This window comes from Rhincodon typus, chromosome 27 (assembly GCF_021869965.1).
Source record: "Rhincodon typus isolate 14 chromosome 27, sRhiTyp1.1, whole genome shotgun sequence".
In the NCBI taxonomy this organism is placed as follows: Eukaryota; Metazoa; Chordata; class Chondrichthyes; order Orectolobiformes; family Rhincodontidae; genus Rhincodon; species Rhincodon typus.
Window position 1 is genome coordinate 13419279 of NC_063358.1, and position 16384 is coordinate 13435662.

Here is a 16384-nt window from a genome sequence, read left to right on the forward strand (position 1 = left end):
GAGGCGGATAGAAGAGGGATAGAGGAGACGAGAGAGTTGCAGTGGGACAAATTAGTATTGTGTTGCCTGGAATACATTATAACTAAGGGATGATTGGTTGCAGCTTTAAGCTGCTACAGAGAACTGACAGGTTAAATGGGCTAAAATTATTTCTGTTGGTTGTGGAATTTGGGACAGAGAAAGAGCAAGGAAGATTATGTTACTAAAGTCACTGTAAAAGAGGAAGTACATTAGTTGAGAAACTGGCTGAGTGTTATAAAACAGAAGTCAACCCCACCCCCACCTCTGATAACTAAAACTGAAACACCCAGAAAGGCTTGCCTCACCTCATAACCTGTTAGAAGAAATGTGAAAAGTAGTATAACCTGCCGCTTATCTAGAGTCTGTTATAAAGGAGTGGTTAACTGAATGGCTGCTGTGCATCCATTTGGTGCTAACAGCAGGGAATTTGATTCCTGTTCCGGCTGAGGCTGATTCAGAACCTGCCTCCTTCCCATACACTTGGTGCAAGTTGTGACATTGTGGACTAGACCTGTCTTTGGACAGAATAGTCAAGGAGAAAAAAGTGCCACATAATTGGCTTGTGATCAAAGTTGAAGACAACACAATAATAGAGATAGTGCCTACATTGATATGAATTTGGGAAAAATGACAGGAAACAATGGTGAATGGTTGCTTTTCGGACTAGAAGAAAATATACAGAGCCACTGCATTTTGCAATGTATATTATATTTGATTTGGATGTACAAGGCACAAGTTCAAATTTGCAGATGACACAAGACCTGGAAGTATTGTAAAACATGAGGAGGATACTAATAAATCTCAAGATGAGGTAGACTGGCTGGTTGAATAGATGGACGTGTGGCAGACGAAATTTAATAAAGAGGAGTATGAAGTGATATATTTGTTAGGAATAACAAGGATAGGCATTATAGTCTGAAGGTTATAATTCTAGAGGACATGCAGGAATAGAAATCTGGAATTAAATGTTCATAAATCATGAATGTTAATAAGGGCTGATTGAGAAAATGGTTAAAGAGGCTTGTGGAATTTGAGTTTTATAAGTATTGGTAGTGAGTACAAAGGAAGGAAGATATGATCATCTTTATAAAATGCCAGTTCAGCCTCAACAAGAGTATTGCGTTCAGTTCTAGCAATGCATTTTAGGAGGGATCTGGAAAGAGTTTAGAAATGGTGCAGAAAAAGTTTGAGAATGGATGAGAGACTTCAGTTACAATAAGTGATTGGAGAGGTTGCAGCTGTTCTTGGAACTTTAAAAACCCTTTGATGGTAGGCTCATGACAGAGGATAGCACTTGTGGATTTAGTGGAATAGTAGCTGACTGGATGAAAAATTGGCTAAAAAAAAGCAGAGAGTTAGTGTAAAGAATAATTATTCAGTTTGGATGAAGATAACCAATGTTTTTTCAAGTGCTTCAACCACTGATTCATATTTTACATTTACCTAGATTTAGTAAATTTAATTGAATATCACAATTTGCACACAGTACCGAATACTAAGAATGCAGTATTATCCAAAAGGACATTTTAGAAGCTTGCAGCTAGACATGGCAGTTCAGTACCAAATAAACAGGAACACAGATAAACGTGAAGTAATGCACTTTCATAATCAGTTAGAAGAAGTGTGAAAAGTAGTATAACCTGCCAGTTATCCCCCAGTCTGTTATAAAGGAGTGGTTAAATGAAATCCTTTCGTTCACTCTATAATCAACAAGTTACAATTTATTTATTTAACTAACTCTAACGGTGAACAAATTAACAGAACTACTAACAAACAAAAAACAGAAATATCATGAATGCCATTGAATATGAAAAATTAAATACGGCAGAAGAGCAAAAGGATCCACAAATATAGATAACAAATTTAAAGCTGCATTGCATATCAGCAAAACAATTCCAAAAAGCTTTTTCACCTTTTAGCTGTCATTCATTAAAGTTGCTTAAATTCTGTTGTTGACTTTTTTTCTTGGGTAATACTTGGATGTTTTCTTTCAGACCCAGAGAAATAACCACATGATCTCTGAAACAGCAGGTAGGATGATGCAGGAATCAGGGTAACGGCTGTGTGTGGGAATAAAGAATTGGAGATCAGCTTTGATGTTGGAACCGAGACATTGATGTGTGGTTTTGCTCTTGTGTGAAAGTAAACAATTTTTGGTTCTCTTAATGTTTACTTCTTACACACATGCATTCTTTTCTGGTGGTTGTCCCAAGACCTGTGGCAGGGTACAAAGGGTAGGTCCCAAGCCCTAGAAGGAAGTAAGGGGAGGCATTGCAGTGGTGGGATCACATGCACTTGTCCAGGCCCTGTCAGGAGTGTATTGGTAGTATTCTAAGCCCTGATCCTTGTCGTCCTGGGAAGGGGACTACAGGTGCAGGGCACAATCTGATTTTGTGACTGTTCTCTAACCAACCCCAAAAACCTAATGCAAATCCTCACAGTAAGCAGGATGACAGAGTTTGGTGTCAGCCAGCCTGAGTTCAACTCGGAGAAGGCAAAGTAAGAATCTTTATACACATTGCAGATCCCTTGTCCAGTTATCCCGCCCCTTAAATGAATACAAAAACAGATTGACTGACTGACTGACTGACTCTGTGTGTTCTTTATACATGTTTTATAATCATGGTAATTGATTTGTAACCCATATTTTGTGCTCCAATTGCCATAGATGATGAAATGTTGAGAACTGAGGAAGGCAGCATATTGGTCCCTACTATTTCAGTACAGGTAATGAGCACAACAGAACTTGTAACCCTTGCACACATTATATAAACTGAACTACTCATCACATGATTTTGTTGGATTGGAGTATAAGTAACATGCCAGCAGTATTTCCATAAAACAAGAAAGGGAGAAAAGGATGAAATGGAATGAAAAATCAAGGACAATCAAAGGAAGTAGGGCAGTGAGGGGCACAGTAGTTAGAGAAAGGAGGACTGGAATATGGTGAAAGAGAATAAAGAAAGAATGGAGCTGAATTGGGAGAGAGAAAGAGCGGGGGGTGCAGATTGGGATGAGTGAAATGAGAGATTCCATTTCATGGGGGACTGGCATTAGTATGGGGCAGGAAGAAACTCTGTCGTTATGACAGGCAGTGCTCGCACTGGACCGGATTCAAGATCATAGCAGAAAAGATGATAAGGATTTCGCAAAGATTTTAGACTAGTAAATGGGGAAGAGTGGAAAAGTGTATTCAAGTGGAAAGATTGTATAAAAGATAGTTTAATATCAATCGAAAAGAAAAGGGATACAGTAACACTCAGAAATTATGTTTGAGAAACTACAGGTAATGTGTAAACTAAAAGCTGCAAACCAGAGTTTAGAAATGAGAAATGTATGAGTAGAACATTAAAGCAGATTGATAGTTGTGATGTGCAGCTCAAGAAAGCATTCTTTATACAAACGCAGGGAGGAAGAATAAGATGAGTGAGTTGCAAACACAAATTCAGCTTAATGTTTACATGTCATATCCTCTGTTGAGATATGGCTGCAAGGTGAATCAGGATTTGAAGCTAAATATAGCAGGTTTATAAGGTCAATAGAAAAGGTAGGAAAAATAGTAGCAGGGAAGAATAGTCTTGGTAATTAGGTTGAAATCACTTCAGTAATAGAAGGTATGGCCATGAGGCAAGCAAACAATTGTGACAAAGATTTATACCATACTATTAGTATTCTTATTATTCATATTATTTGTTGTTGTTGTTGTTGTTTATTATTGTTGTTGTTGTTATTGTTGTTGTTATTTATTATTGTTGTTGTTGTCGTTATTGTTGTTATTATTATTATTACTATTATTATTAATATTACTATTATTGTTGTTGTTATTATTATTATTACGATTATTATTAATATTACTATTATTGTTATTATTATTATTGAACTTGGATTCCAAAGTAGACATCAATGGATTTTGGTTTTTATTTCTGAGAGAGTGATTATTTTTGTTTCAAGGTTCAGATTTCTTTTTCTAGCTATGGGTCAAAACAGCGTTTCTGGGAAATCGTATGACTTAAGCTAAATGACTAAATAAGCTGCCTGCTAAAATAATTCCTGAAGTATTCACTTAGTTGAGTTTTTACAACCCACAGAAAGGCTAGTGGGAAGCATATTCAGCTTTGAAGAAAATATTCAAACCAGCAAAAGTGCGATTAGTTCTGTCAGTATCTAGGCCATCAGAGCTAAAAAGAAGTCTTGAGCTGTTTTAATACACCAAGTTTAGTAAGCATAAAGGTGCATAAATACCCAGGGCCTGATAAGATGCATCCTAGGTTGCTATGGGAGGCAAGGGAGGAAATTTCTGGGCCCTTGGCAGAGATATTTAACATTTCGCTTGAGGATAGCTAATGTGGTTCCTTATTCAAGAAGGGCGGCAAGGATAGGCCAAGTAATTACAGACCAGTTAGTCTGACTTCATTTGTGGGGAAATTATTAGAAAATATTCTGAGTGACAGGATTAATTGACACTTGGAAAGGCAGAGTTTGATTAGGGTTATTTAGCACAATTTTATTGGAGGGAGATCCTGTTTGACTAATTTAATTGAACGTTTGAAAGGGTGATTAAATATATAGATGAGGGTAGTACAGTTGATGTGGTTTACATGGATTTCAGTAAGGCCTTTGATAAGGCTAAGACGAGAAAGTGTAGACTAAAAAAGAGAGTCTGAACTTTCAGGCATGAAAGTAGGAAGCATTTCTACACCTAGAGGGTGGAGAAGGTGTGGAACTTTCTTCTATAAGGAGTAATGGTGGAAGATTAATTCAGTTGCTGATCAGTTTTAAATTTTAAACCTAAATTGAGACTTTTCTATTAATTTAAAGTTAAGGGTTTCATACTATATTGGTTGATAGAACAGGCTTGACATCCTTCTGCTTCCTCCTGTTTCTCCTCATGTTTGGATGTGGGGTCAAAGAGAGAGGGAGAGAGAATGACTAGGGGTGAAATAGGAGATAGGGAGAGAGAGAATGTGGGGGTGCTGTGAAGTGAAAGAGATAGTGGACAGGTGAAAGAGAGGGTGGTGGGGTTGAAATGGGAGAGAGAAGGGGAGGTAAGGCAAAAGAGAAAATGGGGCAGGAGCGTAAACAATGTGTGTAGGCTACCAAAGTGAGAGAGTCAGATTTGATGGGCAAAGCAAGTGACAAAGAGGGGTATTGAAATGAAAGGGAGAGTGGGCTTGAGACATCAAGCAGAAGTGGGGTGGCGAAGCAAGAGAGAACGTGGAGGGGACAAAATGAAAGAGGGAGAGAGTAAGGAGATTATGCAAGAGAGTGTTGGAGCAGGTGAAGAGAGAAAAGGTCAGAGTAAAACACATGACGGCAGTCAGGCTGAAATGTGGAAGTATGGAAGGGATGAAGAGCAAGAGTGTGTAGAATGAATGAATGATTTTATTGTCACATGTGTTTTACAGTGGAAATACAATGAAATATAGTGAAAAGAAGGGGCGATGCACAAGAGTGAATATATGTGAATGGTGAAACCATATTGGAGGGACAAATGGTAAGAATGGGGTGGGGTGAAAATGAAAGAGGAGAGAACGTGTTGGGCGGAAGTGCAAGAAAAGTCAGGGTGAGTGTGAGGGTGTGTGGGGAATGAATGATAACAGAGTGTGGAGGACGCAGGGCAAGACTGTAGGGGATAAAGCATGAGAGAGTGTGGGGTGCAAAACATGAGACAGCATTGGGGGTGTAGGGCAAGAGTATGGGGAAACATGAGTGTGGGGAATGGGTGGAAAAGGGTAACAAAGTGTGGAGGAGGGAGTGCAAGAGTGTGTGGGGGTGTGAAGAGCACAAGAGTGTAGGATAGGGCAAAGCAGAGGGGAGAGAGTATGATGGTGAGAGAACAGTGTGTGATAAGAGTATGTAGGGAGGCAGAGAGAATGAAAGGTGAAAAGGAGTGCAGGTGGTGAATGTGTGAGGGGAAGGAGTGAGTAGGGTGAATGGGGAGGGTGCATGAGAGTCAGTGAATGAATGAGAGACAGAGTGGAGGGAGAGAGAATGTGGGAGAAGGGTAGAAGGGAAGAGATTTGAGGCAGATGTAGAGTAGTGGTGGAGGGAGGAAGAAAGGGAAAGGAAAAAACAGTCAAAGGGAGCAAAGGAGAGGATAGAGGGATGAGAGATACAATTGGGGAGAGAAGTAGCAGAAGGGGAGAGTACAGTGACACAGGAAAACCAGACCAACAACCCAGGGATGTTGACCGGATTCAGTGACACTGGCCAGGGGCAATGTTGCTGGTGGTGTTCTATCAGGCCCCACAGTGTCCATAAATTTGGAGCTTAGTGTTACTCTGATTATCCTGCTGCTGACAGCAATGGGTTGCTGAGTTGAGATGCTCATGTTGACTGGGTTTTTCAACTGGTCAGCTTCATGTTTTCATTTAGTTATTTTCTTGCCAACTACAGAGTATTGATGAGATGGATTGTGAAACTTGCTCCCTACAAAGTGGTGATTGCAGTGTACCAACAAAAGATGTGGATGTTAACAGTGGGCTGTTGAATTTCCAATCCCCTAGCGTGAGTATTTGGATATATTTTAAAATCTGAACACCCTGCTGAGAATGTGTTGTTTCCCCTTCTATGTGCTCTAGGATGTGATGGGTTTCAATCCCTGTCTTGTGTACTGGGATGTACACTGTTTATACTGGAATGTTCTAATAATTCACAAATTTCCAGTTGCCACATTTTAGACAGCATTCTAAATAATCAAAGATAATTGGAACAATTAATGTGGCTGATGTGTCAGCTGCTTGAGAACCTTTGTGTACCAGTGCTGTGATTTCTTGCAGTTAGATATTTAAAAGCAGTGGCCATTTTCATAACATCTCCCAACTTCACAGGAATAAAAGTTGGGCAGCTGAATAGTGATTTATCAGGATGTTGCATGAACATCATTGTTATTGAACTAAAATTATTCTGTCCACATCCTGATTAATTGTGTAAAGTTAATCTACATCTCTTGTTTGAACTTTCAAAAGTTCACATGTAATTGCAGTCAGTGCGCAGAACACTTTAATGCAAGAAACTCGCTGGCTGTCTGTATACAAAAATAGCATGAGGAAGCTTGGAAGAAAAGACTTTTGCCAATTAAACCATGGTGCTGCTGGAGAATTGCCTTTCTTGTCAGATATTGAGCAGTCTGAATGGCAATATTATTATTATCTGTGGGTGCTGACCCATAACTAAAAGACTAATCTATATGAGTCTTTTTAAAATTATTCTTTAATGGGATGTGCTTTTATTGCCCATCCTTAATTGCCCTTGAACATAGTGGTGAACAGCATTCTTGAACTATTGCAGTCCAAGTGGTACAGATGCACCCATGGAGCTGTTAGTAAGAGGATTCCAGGATATTAACTCAGTAACAGTGAAGGAATAACAGCACAGTTACAAATCAAATGATGTGTGACTTGGAAGAAATCTTGCAGGTGCTGGCATTCCCATGTATTTGCTTCCCTTGTTCTACTACAAAATAGTGATTGTGGGATTGGAAGGTGCTGTCTCAGGAGCCTTAGTGAATTTCTGCAAGGCACTTTGTAGATGATTTACTGCTGCTACTGATCATCAGTGATGGCAGAAGTGGATGCTTGTGGACATGTGCCAATCGAGCTGGACGCTTTATCCTAGGTGGTATCAAGCTTTTCCAGTGTTGTTGAGCTGTACTCATTCAGACAAGTGGGCAGTATTCCATCACAGTCCTGACTTGTGCCTTGTAGGTGGTGGATAGGCTTTAGCAAGTTGGGAGATGAGTTACTCACTGCAGGATTCCTAGCCCATAACCTGCTCCTGTAGCCACAGTATTTAAACGGCTAAGATAACAAGGTGTGAGACGGGAGGAACACAGCAGGCCAGGCAGCATCAGAGGAGCAGGAAAGCTGACGTTTCGGGTCTGGACCCTTCTTCAGAAATGGGAGTGGGGAAGGGGCTCTGAAATAAATAGGGGGGACGGTGATAGAAGGAGGATAGTGGAGCAGATAGGTGGAGAGAAGACGGACAAGTCAAGGAGGCGGGGGAAGCTAGTAAAGGTGAGTGTAGGTAGGAAGTTGGGTTGGGGGTTGGTCAGTGAGGAGGGAGGGGCGGATAGGTGGGAGGGAAGACGGACAAGTCAAGGAGGCATGGTTGAAGCTAGTAGGGGTGAGTGATGGTAGGAAGTGGGGGTGGGGGTTGGTCAGTGAGGTGGGAGAAGCGGATAGGTGGGAGAGAAGACAGACAGGTCAAGGAGGCGGGGACGAGAGGTGGGGCTGGTCTTGGGATGAGGTCGGGGGTGTGGGGAGATTTTGAAGCTCGTAAAGTCCACATTGAGACCATTGGGTTGTAGGGTCCAAGGCGGAATATGAGGTGCTGATCCACCAGTTTTCGGGTGGCATCATTGTGACACTGGAGGAGGCCCGGGTTGGACATGTCATCCAGGGAGTGGGAGGGGGAGTTGAAGTGGTTCATGACTGGGACGTGTTGTCGTTTGTCGCGAACTGAGCGTAGGTGCTCCACAAAGCGGTCTCCGAGCCTCCGCTTGGTTTCCTCGACGTAGAGGAGGCCACATCAGAAACAGCAGATACAACAGATCATATTAGTGGAAGTGCAGGTGAACATCTGTTTAATGTGGAAGGGGCCTGGGATGGAGGTGAGGGGGGGGGAGTCTAGGGGCAGGTGTAGCACCTCCTGCGGTTGCAGGGTAGGGTGCGGGGGGTGGTGGGACTAGTGGGGAGAGTGGAGCGGACAAGGGAGTCACGAAGAGAGTGGTCCCTCCGGAAGGCAGATAAGGGTGGGGAGGGAAATATATCCTTCGTAGAGGGGTCAGATTGCAGGTGGTGGAAGTGGCGGAGAATGATGCGTTGAATCTGGAGGTTAATGGGGTGATACATGAGGACAAGGGGAATTCTGTCTTTGTTTTTATTGTGGGGAGGGGGTGTGAGGGCTGAGGTGCAGGAAAAGCAAGAGATGCAATTAAGGGCGTTTTCGACCACTGCGGGGTGGGGGGTGAAATTGCGGTCATTGAAAAACTAGGACATCTGGGATGTCCGGGAGTGGAAAGCCTCATTGTGGGAGCAGATGCGGCAGAAGCGGAGGAATTGGGAATAGGGGATCGCATTCTTGCAGGAAGGTGGGTGAGAGGAGGTGAAGTCTAGGTAGCTGTGGGAGTCGGTGGGTTTGAAATAGATATCAGTTTCCAGGTGGTTACCAGAGATGGAGACAGAGAGGTCCAGGAAGGAAAGAGAGGTATCAGAGATGGTCCAGGTGAACTTAAGCTTGGGGTGGAAGGTGGTAGTAAAGTGGATGAACTGTTCGAGCTCCTCGTGGGAGCACGAGGTGGCGCCGATACAGTCATCGATGTAACGGAGGAAGAGATGGGGTATAGTGCCAGTGTATCTGTGGAAGAGGGACTGTTCCACATAGCCTACAAAGAGGCAGGCATAGCTTGGGCCCATGCGGGTACCCACGGCCACCCCTTTTGTCTGTAGGAAGTGGAAGGTGTTGAAGGAGAAGTTGTTAAGGGTAAGGACGAGTTCGGTTAGGCGGATAAGGGGGTCGGTGGAGGGGGACTGGTTGGGCATGCGGGAGAGGAAGAAGCAGAGGGCTTTTAGGCCATCTGCATGGGGAATGCAAGAATATAGGGATTGGACGTCCATGGTGAAGATGAGGTGTTGAGGGCCAGGGAATCGAAGTTTTGGAGGAGCAATCTCCTTTCTTTCCTCTCTCAATAACTAGGGGTAGTTACCATCAGGCCCTGCAACTTGTCCACCTTCATGCTCTTCGAGAGACCCAACACCACTTCTTTCTTGATCTCAAAATGCCCTAGCATATTTGCATGCTCCACACATCTCGTTATCCTCCATATCCTTCTCCTGTGTGAATACTGACACAAAGTACTCATTTAGGATTTCACCCACATCCTCTCCCTCCAAACACAAATCCCCTCCTTCATCCTTGAATGGTCCTATCTTCTCCCAAGTTATCTTCTTGTTTTTAATGTCTTGGGATTCTCTTTAACCCTACTTGCCTAGGTCATTTCATGGCCCCATCTTGCTGTTCTAATTCTCTGCTTGAGTTCTTTCCAGCTTTTTTTTAATTTTCCTAATGGGCTATGCCCAATATTAGCTTCCTAAACTTTACATTCCTTTTGACTAAATTCATAACCTCCCTTGTTATCCAAGGGTTCATTACCTTGCCATCCTTGTCCTTCCTCATTACTGGAACATGCTAATCCTGAACTCTCATCAGCAAGTCTTTAAACAGCTCCCACATGTCAAGTGTAGACTTGCCTGATAACAGCTCCTCCCAATTAATACTCCCTAATTCCTGCCAAATACTGAAGTTATATGCCCTCCCTCAGTTTAGTACGTTACGACAAGTTCTTGACTTTATCCTTATTCATAGCAATCTTAAAACCTAAGGAGTTTCAGTCACAATTTCCAAAGTGCTCTCCCAGTGGAAGGTCAGTCACCTGGCCAGGCTCATTAGCCAATACAAGGTCCATTATGGCCCCTCCTCTAGTTGGGCTATCCACATACTGTTTCAAGACATGCTCTTGGATGCACTTAACAAATTCTGCCCCGTCCATGTCTCTTCCTGTAAAGAAGTCCCAGTTACTATTAGGGAAATTAAAGTGACTCACTATGACAATTCTTTTTGTTGCATCTTTCCATAACCTGCCTACATATTTGTTCCTCAATGTCTCGGTGGCTGTTGTGGGGCCTATAGTATAACTACCACAGTACAGTTCAAATATGGCAGTTCACATCTTGCAATACAGGTCCGTTTGATTATACTACATGGTACTCTTGAGTACCTTACACTACTTACAATGCAGATTACATCTACATTTGCATTACATTTGTTTTTCTCTAGTGTACAACCAGACCAATCTGACACTAGTCTAAGGGTGTACAATGATGGGCACCCTTAAATTTTAGCCTTTCTTCATTGAACCTTTGCAAAGGCTGCACCAAACATTCGTCTATCCTCTTGTTCTGAAGTTTAGAATGCGCCAGAGAGCAACAGTCATAGACAGCTCCTCACTTTGAAACAGGAGGAAGACCACAAATGAGTTGATGTTGATTTAATTCTTTGTACACTTTTTGAAGCAGTTCACAAAACACAGAGTCTTGTGTTATGAAGCTATTTAGGATGAACCTTGACCAAAACAAAAACTATCACACTTTTACTCTTTGCAAATGTGCTTTTCAAGAAGAGATGTGACAGTCTGTTCCTCACTCCAGAGGCATCCAGTGTTGACCGTCTGCTTGGGGAACCATCCGACAGAACTCATCATTTTCCTTTCCACGATGCATCAGGATGTTGCATGCAGGCCACTATTTGATTGGATTTGCGCCACAGGTTGTTTCTCACACACAAGTTTTTCTATGAAGGATGGGTGATTTGATATGGTCTGACTGAACAGAATGTTCCATGGCAGATAATTTTTTTGCAAGATCAGGGACAATAGAACTTTAGAACATTGTGACATTTGGTCATCCCATTCCAATAAAACAACCATACACAAAGTCGGTAATTAGATCGAGGGTGATTTTGGATACATTGTTTTCCCTCTTCGTCTGAAGATTTTTCTGTCATGTCTCTGTGGGTAAAGTCCATTTTCAATCTCTAGGCAAAGTAGAAGAATAGCTTGGGTAATTGTCATCACAGAATTAGAGATGCACCATGATCAACAACACTAAGAGTATCTTGCAGCAATTGACTGAGTTCCAAGAGGGACCAACATTCCCATATTCTCTGTTTCTATTGACTTCAGCTATGTACACCTCCTTGTTCTTGATGCATGCTACAGTCCCTCCAAATCATATTTCCCAGCACTTTCCGACAGCCTGATCTGATAGTGATGGGGACAAAGGATTGATAGACCAAGCTTTCAAGAAGATGGCCTTACTTTTGTTATGATCTGTGCTAGCTCCTCAGGCCAATTTAGTTAGCCATAGATGCTGCTCAACCTGTAGACCGAAAACTGTTCTGAGCACATTAAAGTGATGCCTCCTTTCTAAAAGGAGACCCTAAACTGAACGTCTCCAATGCCTGGGTCGTTGCTTCTTTGTGAACTCTTAGAGTCATACAGCACAGAAACAGACCTTTCGGTCCAACCAGTCCATGCCGAACATAATCCCAAACTAAACTAGCTCCACCTGCCTGCTCCTGGCCCATATTCCTCCAAACCTTTCATATTCATATATCCATCCAAATGTCTTTTAAACATATTAATTCTACCCGCGTCCACCATTTCCTCAGGAGGTTCATTCCACACGCAAACCACCCTCTGTGTAAAAATTTTGTCTCTTATGTCTTTTTTAAATCTCTCTCCTCTCACCTTAAAAATGTGCCCCCTGGTCTTGAAATTCCCCAACTTAGGGAAAAGACAACTACCATCAACTCTATCTGTACCTTTCATTATTTTATAAACTTCTATCAGACCACCTCTCAATCTCCTGTGCTCCAGTGAAAAAAGTCCCAGCCTATCCAGCCTTTCCCTATAACTTCTTAATAAACTCAGCAAAAAGGTTTGATACAAGACATGAGAGAGATGACAGCTTTGCTTGATTCTGATTTTGTCAGAAAACCTTCCAATATCCAAGCTGTGAGGAAAGCCATATCATTGAATTTTTGTATAGTATTTGGATCCAATTGCAGATTCTCTCCACAAAGTCGACTTTGGAAGGCACATGCATCATTTATTTATATGTGTGAAATTCTGGCATAACCCTTCTAGTTGAAGCTGATTAGGCAGATGACCTTTCTCATGCGTACACAATTTTCCTATTGGAAAATTTGCCATCCAAAAGCAGTTTCAGATTCAAAGAAGGCAACTGACGTAATGTCAATCTCAACATCACACATGAGATAGGGAGAGTTTGCCATTTAAACTGCAATCACTTTTGGGTTGCGTGTATTCAACTGCTGGGCGGGAGCGAGAAAATGTGGACATCAGTCTCTTTCATGGTGCAACATGTTTGTGGTTCGAGTGAGTTTCATAGGAACCATTGTAATGCACAAATCTCTCTGGCCCTGAAGCCTCGGTAAGGAATACAACAGATGCTTCCACAAACTGATACTGTGTATTCTATCTTGTAGCTCAGCAGCAGTATGATGAGTTTGTACAGCAATGCTGATTTTGGATGTGTTGATGTGAGAGGCAGTATCACTTTCTCACTGCATTATGATGAGAATGGTCACGAGTTCTACATTTTCGTGGTGCAATGTGATGATCTTGCTGGAGTCAAGAAAAATCGTTCTGATCCGTAAGTACAAAGTCTTCAGGGAAATGTAATTTTTACAAAAATTCACTGATTTCCACAGGTGCCTGCTATTTTTGATGAGATGGTGGCATCTACACCAGCACAAAGTGAAACTGTGATACGTTTCAAAAATCACTACATGTGTTTGTGTCCATGTCCAAATATGCATGTGAAACACGGCATTTTACTTTGATTCGAAGATTTCCAAATATAGTACTTAGTGATTTTATGAACTTGATCCTTTGACAGCTATGTGAAGAGCTATCTTCTTCCAGATAAATCATCCCGAAGCAAACGTAAAACATCAGTGAAGAAGAAAACCCTGAATCCTACATTCAATGAGAAATTAAAGGTAAGATACATGATGTATCTTTACTTTCATACACCTGTTAATAACACATACATAAATGCCATGACATTTACTTGATATATGATTGACACATCCCAACATATTCATCATTGAAGCCGAAACATCACATGGCATATATTTACTTAAGCACCAAGACCATCAACTTCCACCTCCATGACGTTGCCACATTCGGCCCCTGACTCAGCCAGTCACTATTGAATGTTTCACCCTTGTCTTTGGGAAAACAAAACTTGAATATTGCTGTAAAAAGAAGCATTTAGCCAAAGCTTTATGTTTTGCACTGATCAGGTCAGGCACAGGAATACCATATTTTGAACAATCAAAACAATTTGTACCATGGAAGAAAAGGGATTTTTTTTTCACAAGTCAACTCTGTTTGGCCAAGAAGTTGTCATGGAGAAAACAACAAAAACATAAGCTTCCCATGCCTTCCGGTAATTAAAAAAGCTGCAAGGCTTGAAAATATTCCTATTGTTCACCAAGTTAATCCATAAAACCATATGAGGTGGAAATAGAAGTAGCCCATTTGGCCTGTCAAGTCTGGTCAGCCATTTGATGAGATCATGGCAGTCTCTCTAACAGGCGCAACCTACTCAGCATCTCCTCATACACAATGCCTTGGAACAGCCCAATGAATCTTCTCTTGCCTACCTCCAATGCCAGTATATCTTTCTTTAGATAAAAGGACCAGAACTGATCACCTTCCATCATTGCCTCCCCCTCTCTTTATTTATTTCAGAGTCACCTTCCCCTCCCCTATTTCTGAAGAAGGGTCCAAACCCGAAACATCAGTTTTCCTGCTCCTCTGATGCTGCCTGGCCTGCTGTGTTCATCCAGCTCTACACCTTGTTATCTCAGACTCCAGCATCGGCAGTTCCTACTATCTCTGCTCAGTCTTCTGGGTGCAGTCTGACTTATGCATGTATAGTTTAAAGAAGACATCCCTATTTTTATACTCCATTCCTTTTCATATAAAAACTAACATTCCATTGACCTTCCATATTAGCCACTGAACTTGAATGTCAGTGATTCTTGAGCAAAGACCCCCAAAGCTATCTACAGTGCTACTTTCTGCAGACTTTCTCTGTTTAAGAATTATTCAGTTTCTCTCTTCTTCCTGCCAAAGTGCATAACCTCACATTTTCCAATATTATTTTCCATCTGCTAAAGTTTTCATCCACTCATTTAATTTGTCTGCATCCCTCTTTAAACTTCTTGTGTCATCCTCACCTCTTGCCTTCCCACCCAATTTTGTGTCATCTGCAAACTTGGCAACTGTACATTCACTTTCCTCATCCAGGTCATTAATATATGTTTTAAATAATTGTGGCCCCAGCATTGATAACTGTGGCTCCTTCACTAGTTACAGGTTGCCATCTGAAAATATTCCTTTTTCCTGAACACACTGTCTTCAGTTGGTTGGCCAATCTCTATTTGTACCCCCAACTTCATGGGCAGTTATCTTTTTAAGTAATTGCATGTGCTGTGCCTTTATTGAATGCCTTTTAGAAATCCAAATATATTACATCTACTTGTAACCCTTTATCTATCCTGCTTGTTACATCTTCAAAAATTTCTAATAAATTTATCAGGCATGATTTACCCTTACCCAGGTATGTCCTGTATGTAAAAAGCAGGACAATTCCAACCCGGCCAATTCCCAGCCCACCAGTCTACTCCTGATCAGCAGTAAAATAATGGAAGATGTCATCAACAGTGCTATCAAGCAGCACCTGCTCAGCAATATTCTGCTCAGTGATGCCCAGTCTGGGTTCTGCCAGGGCCACTCAGCTCCTGACTTCATTATAGCCTTGGTCCAAACATGAACAAAAGAACTGAATTCCAGAGGTGAGGTGAGAGTGATAGCCCTTGACATCAATGCTACGTTCGACCAAGTGTGGCATCAAAGAGCCTGAGCAAAACTAGAATCAATGGGTACAAACTCCAGTGGTTGGAGACATATCTGACACATAGAGAGTTGGTCATGGTGGTTGGAGGTCAGTCATCTCAGCTCCAGGACATCTCTGCAGAAGTTCCTCAGGGTGGTGTCCCAGGCCCAACCATCTTCAGCTGCTTCGTCAATGACCTTCTCTCCATCGTAAGGTCAGAAGTGGGATGTTTGCCAATGATGGCATAACGTTCAGCACCATTCGCGACTCTTCAGATACTGAAGCAATCTCTGTAAAATGCAACAAGATCTGGACAATATCCCAGCTTGGGCTGACAAGTGGCAAGTAATATTTGCACCCCACAAATGCCAAGCTATGGCCATCACCAATAAGAGATAATCTAACCACTGCCCCTTGACATTCAATGGTGTTGCCATCACTGAATCCCCCACTATCAATATCTTTGGGGTTGCCATTAAACAGAAACTCAATTGGACTTACCGCATAAAAATAGTGGCTGCAAGAGCAGGTAAGAGGTTAGGAATATAGCAGTGAGTAACTTACCTCCTTCCCAAAGCCTGTCCACCATCTACAAGGTACAAGTCAGGAGTGTGATGGAATACTCCCCATTTGCTTGGATGAGTGCAGCCCCAACAACACTCAAGAAGCTTGACACCATCCAGAACAAAGCAGCCTACTTGACTGGCACCACAAGCATCCACTCCCTCCAAAACTGACACTAAGTCGCAGCAGTGTGTGCTCTCTACAAAATGCACTGCAGAAATTCACCAAAGATCCTCAGATAGCACCTTCCAAACCCACAACCACTTCCATCTAGAAGGACAAGGACAGCAGATATATGGGAATACCAC

General features: G+C 42.0%; 1 protein-coding gene across 2 annotated transcripts in view; it reads left to right on the plus strand.

Annotated features, from left to right (window-relative positions):
• The window catches only part of LOC109914579 (synaptotagmin-like protein 2), a 56027-nt gene that overhangs the window by 18777 nt on the left and 20866 nt on the right, over positions 1-16384 (plus strand). For both annotated transcript variants that reach the window (XM_048613165.1, XM_048613166.1), the window contains exons 6-10: positions 2016-2052; positions 2690-2748; positions 6418-6528; positions 13090-13256; positions 13503-13605. In XM_048613165.1, coding sequence (XP_048469122.1) covers positions 2016-2052; positions 2690-2748; positions 6418-6528; positions 13090-13256; positions 13503-13605 — 477 coding nt within the window. The remainder of the gene's footprint in view (positions 1-2015; positions 2053-2689; positions 2749-6417; positions 6529-13089; positions 13257-13502; positions 13606-16384) is intronic.